The 22,047-nt window shown below is 44.5% G+C and overlaps 1 protein-coding gene across 3 annotated transcripts in view; it reads left to right on the top strand.

The window, feature by feature from the left end:
• COL5A1 (collagen type V alpha 1 chain) overlaps window positions 1-21,836 on the top strand; it is a 184,275-nt gene extending 162,439 nt beyond the window's left edge. Inside the window, exons 54-66 of one of the 3 annotated variants that reach the window (XM_080989706.1) lie at window positions 99-152; window positions 261-368; window positions 660-713; window positions 3,573-3,626; window positions 4,026-4,133; window positions 5,007-5,060; window positions 6,075-6,110; window positions 6,613-6,666; window positions 7,405-7,663; window positions 8,394-8,506; window positions 12,297-12,494; window positions 16,981-17,214; window positions 18,036-21,836. In XM_080989706.1, coding sequence (XP_080845832.1) covers window positions 99-152; window positions 261-368; window positions 660-713; window positions 3,573-3,626; window positions 4,026-4,133; window positions 5,007-5,060; window positions 6,075-6,110; window positions 6,613-6,666; window positions 7,405-7,663; window positions 8,394-8,506; window positions 12,297-12,494; window positions 16,981-17,214; window positions 18,036-18,182 — 1,473 coding nt within the window. In that variant the 3' untranslated portion in view covers window positions 18,183-21,836. The remainder of the gene's footprint in view (window positions 1-98; window positions 153-260; window positions 369-659; window positions 714-3,572; window positions 3,627-4,025; window positions 4,134-5,006; window positions 5,061-6,074; window positions 6,111-6,612; window positions 6,667-7,404; window positions 7,664-8,393; window positions 8,507-12,296; window positions 12,495-16,980; window positions 17,215-18,035) is intronic. The other 2 variants (XM_080989708.1, XM_080989707.1) reach the window with 2 other exon arrangements.
• The last annotated feature ends 211 nt before the right edge of the window (window positions 21,837-22,047 follow it).

A 22,047-nucleotide genomic window follows, 5' to 3' on the forward strand; every position in this document is an offset into this window, starting at 1 on the left:
GGGACCCAAAGGGTTGTCCAATCCCCTGCAATGCAGGAATCACATGGGGCATATGGATCTGATTCTGTTTGCTTATCAACCTTCTTTATCTCTTTTAGGGCCCACCTGGGCCAGCGGGTCCTGAAGGCCGACAAGGAGAGAAAGGTGCCAAGGTAAAAAACGTAATTTTATTGAGGGTGCAGAAGGTCAAATCCATGTTCAGTTTCAGCCTCAGTTTCCTTCCAACAACAGCCTGATTCTCTTTTGCTTTTTCACCACAGGGTGAATCAGGCTTGGAGGGACCTCCTGGGAAAACAGGGCCTGTTGGCCCTCAGGGACCACCAGGAAAGCCTGGTCCAGATGGACTTCGAGGGATCCCCGGCCCAGTGGTGAGTATTAAGAGCACAGAGGTCATCTATAGGAAAGCCTTCTGTTGTAAGAGAAGCAAGCCATTACATCAGCATCCTAGACTCTGTGCTGGCTCCCTGGAGTCCAAGCAGTATAAAAAACCATGAATGGATTCTGCATCTTCAGAGGCTGCCGCATAACACAGGGGCATAGAAAGTTGCCATGTATCAAGAGAAGCTCTCAGAGAAGCTCTGCATTGGCCTGAATTGAACTATGGAACTTGCTTTAAAAATTCAACAAATGAATAAAAATGAGTCATCCTTGTTTTGCAGGGTGAGCAAGGACTTCCCGGAGCTCCAGGCCCAGACGGACCTCCAGGACCACTGGTATGTCTGGAAGTTTTGCAGGATTTTTGTTATTTGTTTGTTTGTTGATAATGGGGATGGTTGTTGTAGCAGGAACCCCCCACCCCAATCATTCAGTTTGTACAAACTTCACACACTCACACTCACACACTACATATGCCACACTTCTGTTATAAATTCATAGAAAATCAACCATATATCGGATTTGCACTGTTCCATTTTTATTTTACTCCATATGACAAGGACTATCAAAGGGGGGTGGCTTGGTTCTGGTCAGCCATAATCCCTTCACCATCCCAGCACATCCACAGGAGCCCTGCCCAGTTGCTATGCCAACCCTGATGGTCCTAGACAGAAGACCATCAAGATCACAAAGACCTTGCATATGGGAGTGGATTCAGCATGGACTGAAACAAAGGACAATGATCAGATCTTCCCTCTAGGGGCAGGAAACTGCCAACTCCCCTTTGTCTCCTGGAAGTGACTCATGGGCAGGGGGGAAGGAGGAACCAGCCAGGTGACAGGACACTCAGGTTACCACCACAACTCCTCCCTCAACCCCTCCTTTCTGTAATGTATGCATGATGTCAACCCCTCCTTTCTGTAATGTATGCATGATGTTTCTGGGGGTGGGCTTGACCTAGAGGATGGGAATTTCAAAAGTTTTTATAAGGTCTTGCACACCATCTTTCTGGGTCTTTCCTCTCTCCTGCAAGTGAGGGGAACACCCTGTTGCAACAGTTCAATAAAGGCCAAGCTTACAGGCTGCTGTTTTGCTCCAAGTTATCCTGGTTGGTGTCTTTGTTTTTGTCCAAGGGAGCCCTCGGGTTTTTCCGGTAACATTGTGAAAGTTCACTTCCACTCTGATTCCACCATATTCCTGGGATCCGCTGTATTTCCAAAATCAGGTGTCCTGATCTTGTTAAGGAAGTCTGCTTTGTAATGATGGGCATTGCAGTCATAAACTGTATGGCAGCTTTTACCAGGCTGCTACCAGAGATGTTTCGGACTCCCAGCTCCCATCAGGCTCAACCTGGCAAAGTTATTGCAGAAGCTTCTGGCTACAGTCTTAGCTGCCCAGCATGCCTTTGAAATGAGGGGTGTATTCCCATTTGCAGTCAAAATGCAGCTTGGAATTCTACTCTCCTTTCTCGCATAACTTGGCTGTATTTTACAAAACCATGTTTATCTGTGTGGAAGAAGCACCACTGTGGTTGGACTAAAAGTCTGCCGAAGACTCTCTTTATTAAGAAGAAGCAATTGCATTAGAGAAGACTTCCATCACCATCTCTTCTGAATTGTTAATTCAAGTGTTCTACCTATACACAGAGCTTAACACCTTTTCTAGGGATGACAAAGTTATCACAACCTGGTTAATAAGAAACCACAAGAAACAAGTTACACAGGAAAAACAGCATTCCATCCTTCCTTCATTCTGACTTCTTATTATACTTGAACAGAGATGTGGGCTTAAGATAAAAGCAGGCTCAAGCCTGTTACAGGTCCAGATCCCTGCACACCCCAAACCCACACATTCTGCTTTAACATGTATGTTGCTAGAGCTGGGGGGTGGCAAGAAGGTTTGGATCTGAGAATATTATGAGATTCCAAAGATTCCAAATGTAAATTATGAGATTTACTTTTTTGAAAACATGAGTATAAGTAGATGAGTTGGGTCTGGATGGGGGAGAAATTTGATTCAAGTCATATTTAAGGGCAAACCTACTTCCTTCGTACTGTTGCATGCCACCCCCATCTCTGAGTGATGCAAGATTTCAGGGGTTCCAAGCTCTTGCCAGGGTTTGTATTTCCTTTTGGAATGAAGCACAGAGGAGACTGTGGTGTCTTTATAATATATTGTTTATTTTCATTTATACAACCTGAGCCTATGATGGAAGGGTTCACAGCATTAACACCCCAAAGGGAGGGGCCCCACTCATATTTTATCTTGCACAGAGCCCCCTTTCCTTTGTTCTCTTGATTCATCACTGAGGCGACCACATCACAGGAATAATAATAATAATAATAATAATAATAATAATAATAATTTATTCATACCCTGCACCCATCTGGCTGGGTTTCCCCAGCCACTCTGGGCAGCTCCCAACAGAATGAAAAGCACAATAAAACATCAAACATTAAAAACCTCCCTAAACAGGGCTGCCTTCAGATGTTTTCTAAAAGTCAGATAGTTGTTTATTTCCTTGACATCTGATGGGAGGGTGTTCCATCCACTACCAAGAAGGTCCTCTGCCTGGTTCCCTGCAACTTCACTTCTTGCAGGGAGGGAACCACCAGAAGGCCCTTGGAGCTGGACCTCAGTGTCCAGGCTAAACGATGGAGGTGTAGACACTCCTTCAGGTATACTGGGCTGGGGCCATTAAGGAAGGCCGAGGCCAGGAAGCTAACCTGGCTTATATTTTAATACTTGCTAGATCTAGGAATTAGAAGGAACTGCATACAGCCTACTTCCTCCCCCACCCTCAAACTCCTAACAGCACTTTGCAAAACAATTTGAGAACTGAAACACAGCCCTCCATTGAACTTCTCCAGATTTTGCAGTGACGTTTTCCAGCTAAGTAATGTGTACAAAAAGGCAAATGCTAGTATAAATTATCCCTATAAATGCATGCATTAGTGAAATTGGCATGTGTACATCAGGAAAGAAATTTGCACCTAGTGTTTTCATGAGAACTTTCTATAGAAATTATAGATGTGGAAATAATGGAGAACCAAACTAAAGACTGCAAAAATAAGAAACCAGAATCTGACATATTCACCCCTCCCTCATAATTTCCATCTAAAACAAGTTTAAGCTCTAAAGGAAATTTTATGGTGTGGTGCTATTTATTTATAGTATGTTCCTCTTTCTTTCTTAAGGGACCGCCTGGTTTACCTGGCTTGAAAGGAGATTCTGGTCCAAAGGGAGAAAAGGTAAGTGGCCTGATTTTGGTGTAGACTTGCAAGTGTACTTTTGATGATAAAGAGTTAATTCCTCACTCCAGGCCTAACAGCACTGTGACACACAGGTCCCAGTCCAACACTCTAACCACTAGGCCATGCCAGCTCACTAGTCCACAAGATTTGCTTACATCTCTTTTAAAAAAATAATGTGTTTTAATGGTTTTTTAAGATGCTTTAAATTGTTCAGTACTTCAATTAATTAATATATTTTAATGAGATTATTTTATCACTGATTCATTTCCTGTCCTGGGCTCCTTGGAGAGGAAGGGGTGGGATATAAATTTGATTAATGTGTTAAATTTAATAAATAAGCTTTTCTTTACCTTCACACGCTTGAGATTTTGAAATGCATCATTTGATCTTTCCTAGGGTCATCCAGGTCTGATTGGTCTGATTGGGCCCCCTGGTGAGCAAGGTGAAAAGGGAGACCGAGGCCTTCCGGGCCCTCAAGGAGGATCGGGGCCTAAAGGAGAACAGGTGAGCATCCAGGAGCTTGATGGGAAATTTCCTTTCCCATTCTTATGTCTTCCATTCAATCAGCAAGACTGATTTTTAAGCGGTGACTGGGGGAGAAATTTGATTTTTGCTTGTGTTTTAATGAGAAGCTACCTAATCTGCACTACTCATACCAATACACTGTGCAGCTATCCTTCAAATTTCCACATTCCTATATTTTGCAATGCACTTCTCATACCAAACAACCTGTACAAGAAATGCATTTGTGGGGGGAATGTGAGAACCCATTAGTAAAAATAGCATATAAAAATATATTATATATGGAGAAATTGCTGTCAAAACTGTTATTCATTTGGGGTAGAGTGTGTGGAAAATCATGCTAAGATGCTGATGAAATTTAAATTAATAAAATTGCTAGATTGGATTGAGAAAACATGGTTTGTCACAGGTGTGGGGAGTCTGTTGTTGGATGTTGCCAGACTCCTATCCCATTAGCCCCAGTCAACGTGGCCAATGACAATGGATGAATGACTTTGTAGTGTAGCAACATCTGCAGGGCCAGAGGTTCCCTACACCTGGTCTATTGTAATGATGATAGCATTAACTTACTTTAATGCTGTCAATCAACCAAAGAGATTTATCGGGAAATGTTTTGGAATGATAAATATGCAATATAACATAAAACCATACATTCCTTCTAATTTACTGTATCCCTATAAATATTCACGAGTACTTCTGTATTGTATAATAATTAATTAGTTTGATTAAATCTTTAAATATTTTTAAACATCCAAATTTAGAATTGGCTCCTCCAAAGCTTCTTGTTAACGACAGATACTTTCTGAATTTCTCTTGAATAAACATTCATTTTGCTGTTTGGGTTTCTTTCTATAGGGTATAACAGGTCCGTCTGGTCCAATTGGGCCTCCTGGTCCTCCAGGTTTACCGGTACGTAGCAATTTCTCAGAGATCCTGATTCCCAAAATGATGGTACAAATGAGTCACTTGTGCATAAGAGAGGCGAGCTATTTAGTAAATAGCCTGGTAGGCTACATGTCATTATGTCCTGTTGTGGGTTCAACAAGCAAATGGGAGGCCTGGAAACTACCAGAAACCTCCTGTTGGACCAGATCTTTCTCAGATTCTACTGATCAATCCCTAGAATTCACTGACCCTCTTCTATATAGAAGAGCAGCTTTCTAGGGTTTCAAGCAGAGGACATTTCCAGCCCTACCTAGAGATCTTCGGATAGAACCTGGCATATTCAGCATGCAAAGCAGATGCACTAAAACATGAACTATGTCCCATCCCGGAGCATACCCAGGAGTTGGCTGGGTTGGCCCCCGAATAGAATGAATGGACATGACTAACTTTGGAACATAAATTTCTGTGAGTCTATGATTCTATGATACTCTGAGTAAAATGTAGGTGGGATACAACCCATAGTAATTCTGGGATTTCTTTTTTTTTAATGTTAAACAGATGTTTCAAAATATTGCTTGGGGTCTTCATAGAATCATAGAATTGTAGAGTTGGAAAGGACTCCAAGGGTCATCTAATCCAAACCCCTGCAATGCAGGAATCTCTCAACTAAAGCATCCATGACAGATGACCATCCAGCCTCTGCTTAAAAACCTCCAGTGAAGAAGAGTCCATTGCCTTCTGAGGGTGTCCTTTCCACTGTTGAAGATCTCTTACTGTCAGAAAATTCTACCTAATGTTCAGTTGGAATCTCCTTTCTTGTAACTTGAATCCATTGGCTCGTGTCACCCTTTGGAGCAGGAGAAAACAAGCTTGCTCCATCTTCCATATTTGAGGAGAGATGAATGTATCCCTAGCACATTCATTTGAAACCTGCAATAGTGTTTGGGTTTTAAATCAGTAGCTTACATTAATGTGAGTGATAATTTGTGTATGTGTGTGAATCTACTAACTGTTGGTTTGGCTCTCTCCATGGTCTAGGGTCCCCCTGGTCCAAAAGGTGCTAAAGGATCATCGGTAAGTCAAACCTATGCAACTGGGAACATTAATTTGGTGGAGTCATACGAAAGTCACATTTTGGTATCCCATCTTGATTCAAAATGGCACCTGGCGTCTGAACATCAAAGAAGATCCCTGCCCAAGGAACCCCTGAATTGAGTTTGGCAATGATATCTTGAGAAGCAGCCAAACCTACGCCAAAAAATGTGCAAAGTCACACCAAAGTTGTTTTCTGGGCTACCATCTTGAATCAAAATGGCTCTCTGCAGCCAAACATTGATGAAAACTGCCACCCCTATTTCGGGAATCCTTGTATTAAGAGGTGGCCTTACCTGGTTCTTTTACACTCAGAAGGCTATCTTTGTTCATCATGTAGCTGCTCCCATATAAAGGACTTGGGGTCAGAGGGTTGGCCCATAGCAAATAGGAGTTATCCCTTGATGGCAAGCCTCTGATCTGTGGCTGTCTGTATTGCCCACCTAACTAACATGTGCTGGTTTCTGTTTCTTTGTCTTTCTAGGGTCCAACAGGTCCAAAAGGGGAAACTGGTCACCCTGGGCCACCAGGGCCTCCTGTAAGTACTGGTCACCATGTCCTTTGTGGTTTTGGAACACCTCTCCCCTTTTTATTGGAAATATTTACAGGCAGCTTTTTCATAAACAAACAACAAAGTGGTTTACACCAAAACGACATAGGACCATACAGGTAATACCAGGAAAGTTAAAAGCAGACATCAGTTAACCATTGTGGAAGGATCTCTTCTTATCTTCCTGCAGAGGCCTGGGAGAATAACAAATGTTTCATCAGGCATTTAAAAGTTGGTATAGAAGGCTCCTGTTGACACTCCAGTGGCATAAAGTTCCACTGGACTGGGCCAATGACACTAAAGGCTTAGTTTCTCTTTGTTGTCAAACAAGCTTCCCCAACTCAGGGGATGACTAACAATCCTCCTCCAGATAATTTCATTTGTCAACATAGAATATAAAGGCTCAGGCACTCTCTGAGGTACCCTGGATGTTAGTTGTTCAAGGCTTTGTAAATTAATACAAGGACCTTGAACCTGCCTTGGTAGAGATGGGCAGCCAGTAAATATGCTTTAACAGTAGTTCCCATGTTATCAGCGAGATGCCCCCATCAGCAATCTGGATACCACATTCTGCACCAGCTGGAGCTTCCAAACCAGGCCCAAGGGCAGTCCCTTGAAGAGCAGCTTACAGTAGTCCATCCTTGATGTTGCCCCTTCCCTACATGTTGTCTTTCTCTGTCTTCAGCACCAGTTAAACCGTGTCACTCTACTTCTTCCTTGCCCCAGGGTCCTCCAGGGGAAGTGATCCAACCACTTCCCATCCAGTCCTCCAAGAGGACCCGGCGGAACATTGACGCCAGCCAGTTGGTCAACGAAGGCAATGCTGACAACTACATGGACTACGCTGACGGCATGGAGGAGATCTTTGGCTCCTTGAACTCTCTGAAACTGGAAATTGAGCAGATGAAGCACCCGCTGGGCACTCAGCACAACCCAGCTCGCACCTGCAAAGATCTGCAACTCTGTCATCCGGATTTCCCAGACGGTATGGATGGGCATCAGTGGATATGCAGGAAGGGGAAGGAGGGTTCATCTGAGAACCAGAACAGTGTTGTACACATCTGCAATTTCTACATGCCTCAGATAGGGATGCCTCAGATAGACCTTAGTTCGGTAGCTGGGATTCCTGCATTGCTGGGATTGCTGCAGGTATTCAGACTAGTTGACCCATGGGGTCCCTTCCACCTCCACAACTCTTGAGTCTAAAGCTGATTCCATCCAATTCACACTTTCTGAAACAATAGGTGAATCAAAAATTTGCACTTACCCAAATTTCATGATGCAGTTCTCCAATCAACCAGTGTTTCACAAAATGCATAGCTTAGGGGAAAGTGTGCATAAAAATTGAGGATATTAGTGAAAATAACATACAAATACAAATAACGTTCAGGGAAATCTCTTGCAAAAATGTATTTGTTAGTGAAAACTGCACATAAGCATTTGTTGCATAAAATTGGTTTATTAGGAGAAATTCACTCCAAAATGCTGGTGGATTTTCATGAGGATTCTTTTTAAGAGAGATTGCAAATTGCTACTTAGAAAACAAAACAGATCCTTCCATCCCTAGTCCCTTTTTATTGTTGCGAAAACAAATTGGTGTCATATAGTAGGATTTTCACAAACATAGGAATGTGTTAGATGATTAAATTGTAGGATTTGTATCAACTCTTCCTGTCTTCCTTCCTCCCCTCAAAAAAACATGGTTCCAACTCCAGGTGAATACTGGGTAGATCCTAATCAAGGTTGTTCCAGGGATTCCTTCAAAGTTTACTGTAATTTCACCGCTGGTGGGGAGACCTGCATCTTCCCAGATAAGAAGTCAGAAGGGGTAAGTGATTCTTGTGAGCTTTTTCTCTTTCTTTCTTTCTTTCTTTCTTTCTTTCTTTCTTTCTTTCTTTCTTTCTCACTAATCTGGGCATCCCTTTCACTTTCACGTTGGAAGGCAGGCAGAAAAGTTGACCTGTCCATTGGATCCTTGATTTGGTTCTATAGGAAGCTTAAAATCATATAACTGTAGAGTTGGAAGGTCCCCCAAGGGTCATCTAGTCCAACCCCCTGCAATGCGGGGATCACAGCTAAAGAATCCCTGATAGGTAGCTATCCAACCACTGCTAAGAAACCTTCAATGAATGAGAGTCCACCACCTTATTTAGAACCAAGCGGCCCCTATCTTGTGCCTAATTGCACCCTAAAAAGCTACTCAGTTCCTAATAATGGCTTGATCTCCAGAACTATATTTGAAGTGAGAGGCCGTAGCTCAAAAGGCCTGTGTATAAATTATTGTGATAAAGAAAAAGTACTTGCTTATTCACAGTACATATTTTTTATAAGCCTAATAGCTCACTGTCCTGAAAGTAGCCTTGTCCCATGTTTGCATATAAAATGCAGGAAAAATGTAGCTGTGTTGCATTTCATAAAGAAATCATGAGAGCAGTTAATAGGCTGGGAGTGAAAGATTATGTATTAAGGAGGAACAGGAGACTTTGATATTTTTTTCCAGTGGGCTGTTATGAACATTTTAGGAAGAAAACATGATTTCCTAAATCATTACACTGTTCAGGATATAGTCAAAGCCCTCCAGGTCAGATCCTTTAAGATTATGCTTCAAAGAACTCCAGGCTTCAGGGCTCCATGGCAGAGCATCTCCTTTGCATGCAAAAGGTCCCAAGATCAGTCCCCACTTGCATCTCCAGCTAGGACTGGTAAAGACCCCTGTTCAAAATTCTGAAGAGCTTTTGGCAATGCTAAGATGGGTGGACCAATGGCCTGGCTCAGTAAAACCATATTTGATAGCCGTCTTCAACTATCTGAAGGGTTGCCATGTGGAAGATGGAGCCAGCTTGTTTTCTGCTGCTCCAGAAGGGAGGGCCTGAACCTATGGATTCAAATGACAAGAAAGGAGATTACAACTAAAAATTAGGAATAGCTTTCTGTCATTCAGTGGTGGAACAGACTCCGTCAGAAGGTGATGGACTCTCCTTCCTTGGAGATTTTTAACATCCAGTGGTTGAATGGCCCTCTATCAAGGATTCTTTAGCTGTTATTCCTGCATTGCAGGGGGTTGGGCTAGATGGTACTTGGGGTCCCTTTCAGTGCTACAATTCTATGTTTCCATGATTCTAAGATAGCTTCCTATATTCCTATTTAACTCAACTTTTTATTCAGAACTACAAGGACTAGAATCTTTGTTTTTAGGGGAAGGACCACAACTTAGTGATGAAGCATCTGTTTTGTATGCAGGAGGCCCCATGTTCAATCCCTGATGGCATCTACAAGTAGGAATGTCCTATGCCTGAAACCCTAGAGAGCCACTGCTGCCAGTCAGTGTAGGCAGTACTAAACTAGATGGACCAATGGATTTCTCTCAGTATAATGCAGCTTCCCGTTTTCCTTTTTCAACTCAACCCTTTCTTCAAAAGTATGAAGACTAGACTCCTACTTTATTTTTAAAGGAAGGGCTCAGTAGTAGAACATATTATTTGCGTGCAAGAAGATTCTGGGTTCAGTCTTCAGGTAGGGCTGGCAATGTCCTGTGCCCAAAGTCCCGGAGAGCCTCTGCCACTGCATACTGGAAATACTGAGCCAGATGGACCAATGGTCTAACTCAGTAGAAGGCAACACCCTATTTCTTGTCTTTCCCTAAGGATGGAATTGCTTCCAATTTCCTCCTTCAGCTCTGTGCACTTTTCTTCACTTCTTCATGCAGCACAAACCGGTAGTTAAACTGTGGAACTTGCTCCCACAGGAGGCAGTGGTGGCCACTAACTTGGGTGGTTTTAAAAGAGGACAAATCCATGGAGGAGAGGGCTATTGATGGCTACTAACCACAATGGCTATGTTCTGCCTCCGCAGCTGGAGTCAGTAATGCTTCTGAGTACCAGTTGCTGAAAACCACAAGAGAGAAGAAGGCTCTTGTGCTTGGGTACTGAGAGGTTCTCCTAATGGGCATCTGGTTGTCCACTGTGTGAAGATGATGCTGGACTAGATGAGCCACTAGCCTGATCCAGCAGGTTCTTTTGTTTTTATGACAACATGATGCTGGATTAGATGAGCCATTGGCCTCATTCCAGCAGCCTCATGTTCAAGGTAATCACCAACCTATGCAGTTAGCAAGTGGATTCTGTGGCATCATGGGTGCCCAAGGAAGATGTCAAGGACACCATTGCTCCGACAGATTCAACAATGGTGGCTCCTGTGATACAAACCAATTGGGCTGAACCAATTGTGCTCTTCATTGGTTCTGGGCTCAGAGTAGCAGTTTTGCCATTCTGACCATTTGCTTCCAAACCTTATTCAGCCACCTCCAACCTTCCTGGATAAATGGACCATTTACCCAGGAGAGTGATATTTCTGCTTGTTCTTTACTGGCAGGGCTTGCTGATGGTTGTAGCCCAACACCTCTCCAGAGGTTATACAGACCATTAACCCCAAAGTAATGAGAGTTGTCACCGGGGGCATAATTGTTTTACAGCTGTGCATTCGTAAGGGTTGAAAAGTTTGATCTTGAAGTCAAGCAGTTAACTTTCCAGTTCAGGAATTCTTCCAAGATAAAGAGAGAGAGAGAGCTCAGATTTGGCACCAGGTCACCTTGATTTTAAACAGAAAGGAGGAACATAGCTGTCATGGTAACAAAAATACCTCTGGATGGGCGGGGGGGGATTTGATCCGCTTATATTTCTAATGTGAACTTTTCAGAATTGCATTTCTGGAACCAAAACACCACTGTCCTTTGAAATCAACAGTTTTCTGAATTTTGCAATGCCGTTCTCCTACCTAACAGGGGGGAAAAACATTTTAAAAATATATTTGCAGAAGAGGAGAATTGCTGTTGTGGTCACATCCTGCTTGCTGGCTTCTCCTAATGGGCACCTGGTTGGCCACTGTAAGAACAGGCTACTGGACTACTTGGGCCCCCTTTGGCCTCATCCAGGAGGGCTCTTTTTGTGTTTTCACTCTGCTATTGGAGGCAGTAATGCTTCTGAATGCTAGTTGCTGGAAGCCACAGGAGAAAGTTGCTCTTCTGCTCAGGTCCTGCTTCCAAGGCTTCCCACTGGGACATCTGGGTGGCCATTGTGAGAATAGGAGGCTGGACTAGATGAGCACCCTTTGGCTTGATCCAACAGCCAGGCTCTTCTTATTTTCTGTGTCAAGGGAGTGGGGAATCTGTGGCCCTCCAGGTGTTGCTGCACTACAGCTCCCATCATCTCCAACCATTGACCGTGCTGGCTGGGGCTGATGGGAGTTGGAGTCCAACAACAACTGGAGGGCCGCAGATTCCAAAATCCTATCTTATATTCCTCCTCCAGTGTCTGAGTTGATATGCCTCTGAATACCAGTAGACATTAATCTCAAGTGGGGGTAGTGTTACTGTTGTACTCGGTCCTGCTTGTGGGCTTCCCATTGGAGCACTTGGTTGGCTATTGTCATGAAAGGATGCTGCACTAGATGGACCCCTTTGGCCTGACCCAACAAGGATGTCCTTATGTGTATTTTGGGGAGAAGTTGGAGATATTTCAATGTGAGTCTGTGCCCCTCCGAATATAACTCTTCTCTTTCTTTTTCTCTCTCAACCCTTTTCCTTTTCTTCCTCCTCGCCACGCCTCTTCCGCCACTTTCAGGCCAGGATTACCACATGGCCCAAGGAAAACCCAGGCTCCTGGTTCAGTGAATTCAAGCGTGGTAAACTGGTAAGGCACTCCCCCTTCTCACTTTCCAGTTTTGCTTTAAACGTGTCTCGTATTTTGCAGAGCAAAATGGCTCGATGGCCCAAAGAGCAGCCGGCCACATGGTATAGTCATTTCAAGCGGGGGTCCCTGGTAAGTTGCTCAGCTTTTGGCACCCCACCACGCCTCTGACTGGGAGGAGACACGCCAGACACGCCCGCTTCTTGGTTATGGCCATCTCCTGAAAAACCTGCCCGCTCACACACTGCATGATGGACTAACCAGCACAAGCATTGGGGGGCTCTAAATGACTACAGAGGAACAGTTTAAGGAGGAGCTGGGGTGTATCCTTGCTTCATGCCTCCTCCGAGATCTGCCTGTCACCATCTGGCTGGCTAATATTAGCCACAAGTGGCTGGCTAGGGCACTGGCGCAGCACACATGCACCCAGACCCAATCCAAGGCCCCAACCTGGGTAACAGCTGACCTAGATGTGTCCCTGAATCAGTTCTAATTAGGATGTGTCTCCTTCCACGCTCCTGACAACACTGAAAGCACAGGAGGATCCAATAGCACTGGGGTCTGATTCCCCAGTGCCTTTAGCCAGTGAGTGAATAGAGGGTTCACGTTGGTGTTCCCCTGCTGGGAATAGGTGTGTGCAGCTGACACAGTTTCTTTTCCACCCCACCCTGCAACGCCCCACTCCTGGGGTACTCCAGATTGCCTGATGCAACTGAGGGCAACCTAGGGCTGTCTCTACCTGACCTGGCCAAAGCCCAGATCTCAAATGAACTGATTTTGGATTTGGGCTTGGGCTTAATCTAGTGCACAACGTTTACTCAATTCTGCATAACTTAGGCAAGTCTCAGGATTCAGCCATTCATGGTTCTGAACTTGAAAGTCTGCAAATTCGAACTTGAGCCATTGATGGAGTGGGAGCAATAAAAAGATTTTACTGACTGCTGAAGCTCCAAATTCATTAGATTCCTTAATATGTTATTCATGGATACCTTTAACAAGGTACCAGTTAGTTTAATTAATTAAATGGGTTGGTTCCATCTAAGTTGTATTCAGAGGACACCTACTGAACTGAACATACCCAAGTTAGTAATGCCAGTAGGTCTACTCAGAGCAGCCCTATGGAATATGAGAATCTGTTGGTTTTGGTTTAGATTCATCCCTTCAGTCTATGGCTCTCTTGCAAAACCTCTTTGTAGTTTATTGCTTGCATTTATATATCACCTTTTTCACCAAAGATCTTCTGCATGGATCTCCCACTCCTCATTTAATTCCCACAACAACCCTGTGAGGTAGGCTAGACTGAGAGGCAGGGATTGGCCCCCAAGATCACCCAGTGAGATTCATGACCAGGTGAGGATTTGAACCCTGGGCTCCCAGGTGCTAGTCCAACCCTCTAACCACTACACCACATTAGCTTGTGATGCTTCTGCCTTAAATCTTCAAAACCAAACGAAATGGGCATCCTGGTCCTTCAGCCACCATCACTTTGCATGCGACACTCATGAATCTGCACCCACATGGCTGGCAAGGGAGCTCCCACTTAACAGAGCACAACTGCCATCTCCTGTGTACGTGTTAAGAGCCCTTCCCTCCCCGTGCAGGGGAGAGAGTTGTTATGTCCGCAAATGCACAGCACTGTACTAATTTGCAGTATCGGTGCTGCACCACATGTAGTCTTTGTGCCTTGGCCAGTTTCTCTGTTCTCTGCTAGCCATAGGCAAACCTTTTTGTGCTGGGGTCAGGGAGACCTGAGTGGTTAGCAACTCCTCAAAATCTCCCTTCCTGCCTCTTTGCACATTTTGATGTCCTGCTGCTCTCCTTCTGCTTTAGTATTGCATCTTCTGTTCAAAATAGCTACCAGCATCTAGAAGACACCCCAACCCGATATTTTGGAAGGAGCAGGTGACTTGTTGGAGAAATGTCACTAGCCTCAAAGCAGATCAACCCCCACAAACTCTTCTGGTGCAGACAGAGAAGATTGCTGAGGTCTGTGGGAGAGTTTCTCCTGCAAGTCCCAAAAGGTCTCAGAAGACCCCACTCCTCGGTGATGCACTGCAGGGCTTTTAATGTGGCTAACCCCATTTCTGAACATACTGTAGTTCTCAGGATTCTTTGGGGGAAGAAGCCATGACAGTTGAACGTGGCATCACTGTGCTCTCAATCTCTGGTTTGGATGTGGCTCTCTGGGTACCTTTAAAAGGGTAAAGGGACCCCTGACCATTAGGTCCAGTCACAGACAACTCTGGTGTTGTGGCGCTCATCTTGCTTTACTGGCCGAGGGAGCTGGCGTACAGCTTCTGGGTCACGTGGCCAGCATGACTAAGCCACTTCTGGCGAACCAGAGCAGTGCACGGAAATGCCGTTTACCTTCCCGCCAGAGCAGTAGCTATTTATCAACTTGCACTTTGACATGCTTTCCAACTGCTAGGTGGGCAGGAGCTGGAACTGAGCAACGGGAGCTGACCCCGTCGTGGGGATTCAAACCGCTGACCTTCTGATCAGCAAGCCCTAGGCTCTGTGGTTTAGACCACAGCGCCACCCATGTCCCTTATTCACCTCAAAACTCCTAAGCTATTCAGAAGGAGGGTTCCCCCCTCCTTTAATTGCCCAGAGCACCTTTTCCATCCAGGAGAGTGAAAAATGGGATTACAAATTGTGAGTTTCACCTTGGGGGGTTCCCCCTCCCCCTGCTCCAGCCCTGGAACAAATGCATAACTCCCATTAGATTTTTATGAGCTTTTGCACCTGTTCAAGCTCATTATAATCTTGCAGCCATATGGCTCCAGTCACGAACTCTTATTATTATAATATTATAAGTAAACAAGCAGCTCTGAGGACATGTTGTCCTGTTGGTTTAATAATAATTATTTCACAAAATCTGCTTCGTTAAATATCTGCCCCATTCCCTTCACAGAGCTACAATTTCCAGAGTTGTTCACCTCTTCCCAGGAACTGTAGTTCTGTAAAGGAGGAACAGAGATCTCCTAACAACTCTCAGCACCTTTGACAAACTACAGCTCCCATAATTCTTTGGGGAAAGTCCACACAACAACCTTGTAAGGAAGGTTAGAAGTTGTAGTTTGTTCAGAATGCCTTAATAAACAATCATTCTTCCCAGGAAACTATGGAGATCATAGTTTTGGGAGAGGGAATAGAGGTTTCCTAAGAACTCTTAGTACCCTGAATAAACTCAAGCTCACAGAATTTTTTAGGGGGAACCATGACTGTTTAAAATGGTATCACTGTGTTTCAAATGTACGGTGGCCTGTGATTTGGAGAATTCTCCTGTACTAGAAGAATTCCAAGGAGGATGATAAGGCTAGTGACATTCTGCATTCTACAATACTCGTTAAAAAGCAATGACCTGTAATAGTCTTGGAGAATGGCACAAGCGAGCTCCATTATCTTTTCCAATTTGATTTGGGATCCTCTGTTGGGTGAGCATTCCTCTTTCCCAATCGCCACCGTGGCTATAAATCAGTGCTGCCTCCCCGAAATGACTAAGAAAGGAATATGGCAGCTCTGAGCTGGTGACAGCTGGTTGGCCAGTTCGTCTTCTAAAATGCAGGTAGCGCCTTCTCTGTTGGCATGCTGAGCTTGCCATGATTAGTGATGTTGATCTCTCCGGATAAGCGTGGACACAGATCCAGATCATTGGTTGGTATACCCTTTCTTTATTTCTTTGTGATGCCTTCCTTGTGAAGTTGCTCTCACTATGAGTCTCTCCTGTTTTCATTTGGTACATCCCTATTTCCTTCCGCCCCCTTCCAGGTTCTTTCAAAGGAACAGGCTGTCTGCAGAACACGTTCCTAAAATGCAGTCCATAATATCTAGCGAGGGCAGGTACTTCTGTCTGAGAGCAGTTGCAAAACCAGAACAAAATGCCCAAATATACCATCTGTTACACCCAGTAGCCTGTTCTTTGCTGCATACACATTTCCCTGCCTACCTACCCAGAGCAGATCCATTGAAATGAGCTGCGATTCCTGCATTGCTGAGGGTTGGATTTGAGGACTCTTTGTGTCCCTTCTAACTCTACAATTCTAAGATTCTATGAAATTAATCGATGCCACAGTGGGTAGAGAGTGCTCTTGTGCTTGTGTCCTACTTGACATCAAAGGCATCTCGTTGGCCTGTAAGGACAGATGAGCCATTGGCCTGAACCAGCAGGGCTCCACCCACTGTTGGAGGCAGTATGAATAACTCTGAATTCCAGTTGCTTGGAATCACAAGTGGCGAGAGCTCCGCTGTTGCGTTCAGGTCCTGCTTGTGGACTTCCCATTGGGGCACCTGGTTGGCCACTGTAAGAACAGTATGCTGCCTTTGGCCTGATCCAGCTGCAAGGCTCTTCTGATGTTCTGCCTTCCATACGCCATCTGTTGTTAGCCCAGGATGCCTCCCAAGTTCATGGAATCATAGAATTATAGAGTTGGAAGGGACCCTGAGGGTCATCTAGTCCAACCCCCTGCAATGTAGGCATCTCAACTACAGCATCTCTGACAAATGGCTATCCAACCTCTGCTTCAAAACCTCCAAGGAGAGTTCCACCACCTTCCAAGTTGTTGCACAGCCTTGCCTTCCCTGCTTCCTCCCTCTCCTCTTCTTCTTTCCCCCTCAGCTCTCCTATGTTGATTCCGATGGCAACCCCATTGGCGTGGTGCAGATGACCTTCCTGAGGCTCCTGAGTGCTTCCGCCCACCAGAACCTCACCTACAATTGCTTCCAGTCGGTGGCCTGGCACGACACCACGGCTGGCAACTATGACAAGGCCATCCGCTTCCTGGGCTCCAATGACGAGGAGATGTCCTATGACAACAACCCCTTCATCAGGGCTGTCCTGGATGGCTGTGCAGTGAGTATCTGCAAGTCTTAGAATCATAGAACTACAATGGTACCTCTGGTTGCGAACGGGATCCGTTCCGGAGGCCCGTTCGCAACATGAAAAGAGTGCAACCCGCAGCGGCACGTCTGCGCACACGCAGGTCACGATTCGCCACTTATGCGCATGACATCATTTTGTATGTCTGCGCATGCACGAGCGGCAAAACCCAGAAGTAACCCTTTCCGGTACTTCCGGCTCGCCGCGGGACGTAACCTGAAAGAACGTAACATGAAGTGGCTGTAACCTGAGGTACCACTGTATAGAGTTGGACCTAAAGGGTTATTGAGTCCAACCGCCTGCAATGCAGGAATCATAACTAATGTGATTCACAGTCCAGGCTGGACTAACAGCAAGAGCCTGGAGGTCGCAACTCAGGGGTGGGGCAGTTGTTTTGCAAACAGAAGGCAACAGACCTTGATTTTTGGCATGTTTTCTAAGAAGGATATTTGATGGGGAGACTGGTAAGGATTTTAGCCCTGAGGTTCCACCCCTCTGGGTTGGATGCCAGCTCTACTGTTAAAGGCAAGATGCCTCTGAATACCAGTTGCTGGGAGTCCCAAGTGGGAAGAGTGGCTGTTCAGATCATGTTCTGTTTATGGGCTTCCCATTGGGGCATCTGGTTGGCCACAGTGAGGACAGGATGCTGGACTGGATGGGCCCATTTTGACCTGATCTATCAGGCTCTTCTTATGGTCTATCTCCACTGTTGGAAGCAGTATGCTTTTGATTGCCAGTTGCTCAGAATCATAAGCGAGGTTGCCTGCCTTTCAATTTTCTCCATTTCCCTCCAGGCAAAGAAAGGCTACCAGAAGACGGTCTTGGAAATCAACACCCCCAAAGTGGAGCAGGTCCCCATTGTTGACATCATGTTCAACGACTTTGGAGAAGCATCGCAGAAGTTTGGGTTCGAGGTGGGACCAGCTTGCTTCATGGGCTAAGGGACCACTCAGAAAACTAGTTCTCCAAAATGAGCAACCTCGTAACCTCATCGCGCCTTCGGTTTTTGGTTCCATTTTTGTGTCATCGTCACATGCACGTTCTAAAACTGGACAGTTTGATGGGATTGCTATCTATTTGGGTTTTTCTTTCCTCCCCCCGCTTCTGTTTTGCCTGTGCTCCAACTCTGCCGCTGGATCACCCTTCCCAAACCATTTTTAAGCCCCAGGATCATCATTCCCACTGCAGACTCCAGAATCACATGACCTAAGGACATCCACTACCAGCAAAGGCCATCTCTCCAAAAACCCTCTTGCTCTGCATCTCCTCTGAGGCCACCAAAGAGTTTCCTGCACTTGAACATACAGCTGTTGTTTCAACACACTGAGACCACAAAACCAGGTCTTGTTCTTCCATAATTTTGACAACCTTGCCAAAGCTGGGGGAAGACCAGGTACTGTGGATCGTTAAAGTTCCCCATCTCTTGGAAGGTTCTGGAAAAATCCTGCAGAAAACTATTCTCCAGGCGTGACACAACAACTCACTTGTCCTCGGCATAGGAGCGTAGACTTAGGATGCTCCAGAATCCTCCCAGGTCAGATTACCAGACCGCTGGTGTTTCAAACAGAACTCATATGGAATAAACTTTTTTTTTAATTGCTTTTTGTAAAACTTTGATCCTAAAAGTTACAACTGAAACCAATTACAGGAAAGAAAACTTTTCCCAGGTTCTGACTGTCTTCCCCATATGATAAAGGTGCTTCTATTTTTGTATGTTGTTAAGTAAATATTTGTATATTATTATATTAAATATAAAATGCCTCTGGTTCAAAGCATGCATGTGACTTGCCCCATGTCCCTGATTGATAATTTAATGAGCCCACATTTCTTACAAGCAAACCAGCCCATCTGATGAAAAACACCTGTCCAGGAGGCATAAAATCATGTAGAGTTGGAAGGTACCCCAAGGGTCAACTAGTCCAGCCTCCTGCAATTCAGGCAATGAATTGCTGTTGTGGTTCCCTCCCTGCACCCGTGGGGTGGGTGCACCTGGTAAAAACATTCAGGCACTTTGAGCCTTATGCATAAACACAGATGTAAGGCTGCACTTGAGTTTATCCCTCTTACTCCCGAGTAAGCGTTTCTTCCAGGATTTTACCCTTACTTCTGACTAAGCTGGTGCTTTCTCTATTGATGATTACACAATCAATATACACAGTATTCCTCATGTGCCTGAGTGGTTTTACTTTTGAAGTAGTGGGGAGGTGATCAGATAAACCGTGCCGCAGCTCTCCAAAGGAAAAGAGAACCTGAGGAATGTCAGGATTGTGTGTTTTTTTAAATTAACAAAGCATATTGTTATACTGGAAATCCATGACTCTGCTGCAAAAAGAAAAAGAAAGTGCCTTTGTCAGCTCTGACAAGTAGTACAGACTTGGGGTCAGCTGTCACTCCACTTGATTTCAAGGTACAGGTTTCATTTTAAATATATATATATATATTCCCCCCCCCAAACTAAAAGCTTCTCCTCCCTCCCCAAAATTCCACCTCCTCCTCCCTCATTGGAGGATTGTACATGGCAGGGATCTCCATTATTATTTTTACTTTAAAAATAATTAAAAAAATAATAAAAACACAGGTGCTTATATTTTTTATTATTATTATTTACATTTTCTCTTTTTTTGTTGGTGCTATCTCTGACGACGACACTGGTGGACACCCCCCTGCCATTTACCTCCCTCCAAGGCTCATTTAATGATGTTCTGATTGAGCACCTTTCCAGCACCCCATTCTACCCCCCTCTCGACCCCCATCCACAGTCTTGAATGGAGTTGCATGCTAGTCTAATTATTTCAATGCATAGACCAGCCCACTTCTGTAGAAAAGTATTAAAGCTGTGCTTGCTTGCGGGGAGGGGTTTTTTTGTTTTGTTTTTCCTTTTGTAACAAATAGAATATTCATGCATTTTTATAGGATGATTAACTATGCCAGATTTGTACTCGTGCGCTGAATATTTGTGGTGCTAATTTATGTATTTGTTTGATGTCCTGAAGTCAAGCTTGCCCCCCCAACCCAAAACAACTGCATTGCAACAGCAATAAGAGATGGTGTGATCCTGTGTGCCTTTTACCTAAAGACCACTGAGGAAGGGGAGGGCAGAAGCTTGCTAGCAATAAACTGTTTCAGTTGGGGCCTTCACTTTTTTTGTTTCTTCTCTCCATGAGTTGGGTGAGTGGTACTCCTAAAGAAGGAAAATAAGAAGCAGAGCACTTTTGCCAAAGACCCCTGGCCAAGGAGGTCAATTGGAGGTCAGTCTTTGCAAAGGAAAATACATCATGTATACTGTGAACAGGAGCCTTTATATGATGTATTTTCCTATTTTTTAAATGAACCAAGGGGACAGGGCCCTGAGGTGCTCCATGGTGCTTTCTAGTTCAGACTCCATTCATATTTGTACCATAGAATTCTCAGAGCATTTTGTGTTCTCTTGGGCAAGCTTGGAAACACACACCGGGGATCCCTCATTGAGAAGATCAGGGAGAGTGAGGCAGCTTCCCTGGTGGATATAGAACTGCTATCACATAGCATTCCTTCTGCTTCCCCCCAAAATGCAACACGTAGAGGCAGGAATGCATTAGGTTAAGGATAACGACACCCTGAAATGAATGAGCAAGCCTCCCTTCTCTCACCCCCTTTGGTTAAGGTGGTGTTTGACCCTAGATTGCACTTTTGGTTCATGGATATGAAGAGTCAGCCCCAAGAGGCTCGACTGGTGCCTATGCATTAGACCATCCCTCTGCAACCTGGTGCCCTCAGGGCTACAATTCCCAGACATCTTGAGGGCACCAGGTTATGAAAGGCACTTTCTGAACAGCATGGTGGACATTCAGCCCCTTTGCAGCTGATCGATCAGGTTCCCTGAAGGTTATAAAGTTTGAGCTCTACCGTTCTAGAACAGCATCTTTAGCCAAAAAGACAATTTGGGAATACCATACCTTATTTTTATTTCCTTGCACGTTGAAAAATGCTAGGAAATCCAAAGGCTTGAGTGTTTGCACCTGCAAAAGAAATGGCTTATTAATATGGATGGATGGAGATACCTACTAAGCACACCCACACACTTAGGTCATGTGATTCTGTTCTGCTAATTTCTCTTCAATGAATCTTTAATTCTCCCACCCCTTTCTTTCTGTTTGGTGTTTCTGTCAAAAAAAATAATCCTACCAAGTGTTGTAAAACTGTACTGAAGTTTTGACCCTTTTTCCTTCCTCCCCTCCCAGACCACTTACCTAACGGTATATTGCAATAAAAATTATTCCTTGTATTTGCAGACATATATTTCTGTGTAATTTTATCCCCTCCCCTTTTCCTCTCTTAATATATATTATGACTTGAACAAATGTTGATTGAGAAAAAAAATAAACCTATGAAAAAACAAAGTTTTAAATACATACTCCTCCCCCGGCTTTTTTTAAAGTATTATGGGATATGTGTGTGAATGCCCAGACCTCTTTGTACAGGTTCGAACATTCCAATCCAACAATGCCCATCGAAAAGTATTTTTTTTAAGGGGAAAAACAAAATTTAAACCTGTGTAATAAAGGAATAAATGTAATAGTTTTTTCCAATAAATCAAGTTTACTGTTTCCACCTGACCCACCCTGACGTTGAATGCTTCTTGAACAAGAATGGCTTTAACAGAGGATTAGACAGTCCATGGAGGAGAGGACTGTCGATGGCTGATAGCCACAATGGCTGTACTCTGCCTCCATGGTCAGAAGCATCAATTCTTCTGAATTCCAGTTGCTGTAAACCCCAGGAGGGGAGAGTTGTTCTTGTGCTTGAATCCTGAGTAAGGGTTTCCAC

This window comes from Podarcis pityusensis (assembly GCF_964106645.2).
Source record: "Podarcis pityusensis genome assembly, chromosome: Z".
NCBI classification, from domain to species: domain Eukaryota; kingdom Metazoa; phylum Chordata; class Lepidosauria; order Squamata; family Lacertidae; genus Podarcis; species Podarcis pityusensis.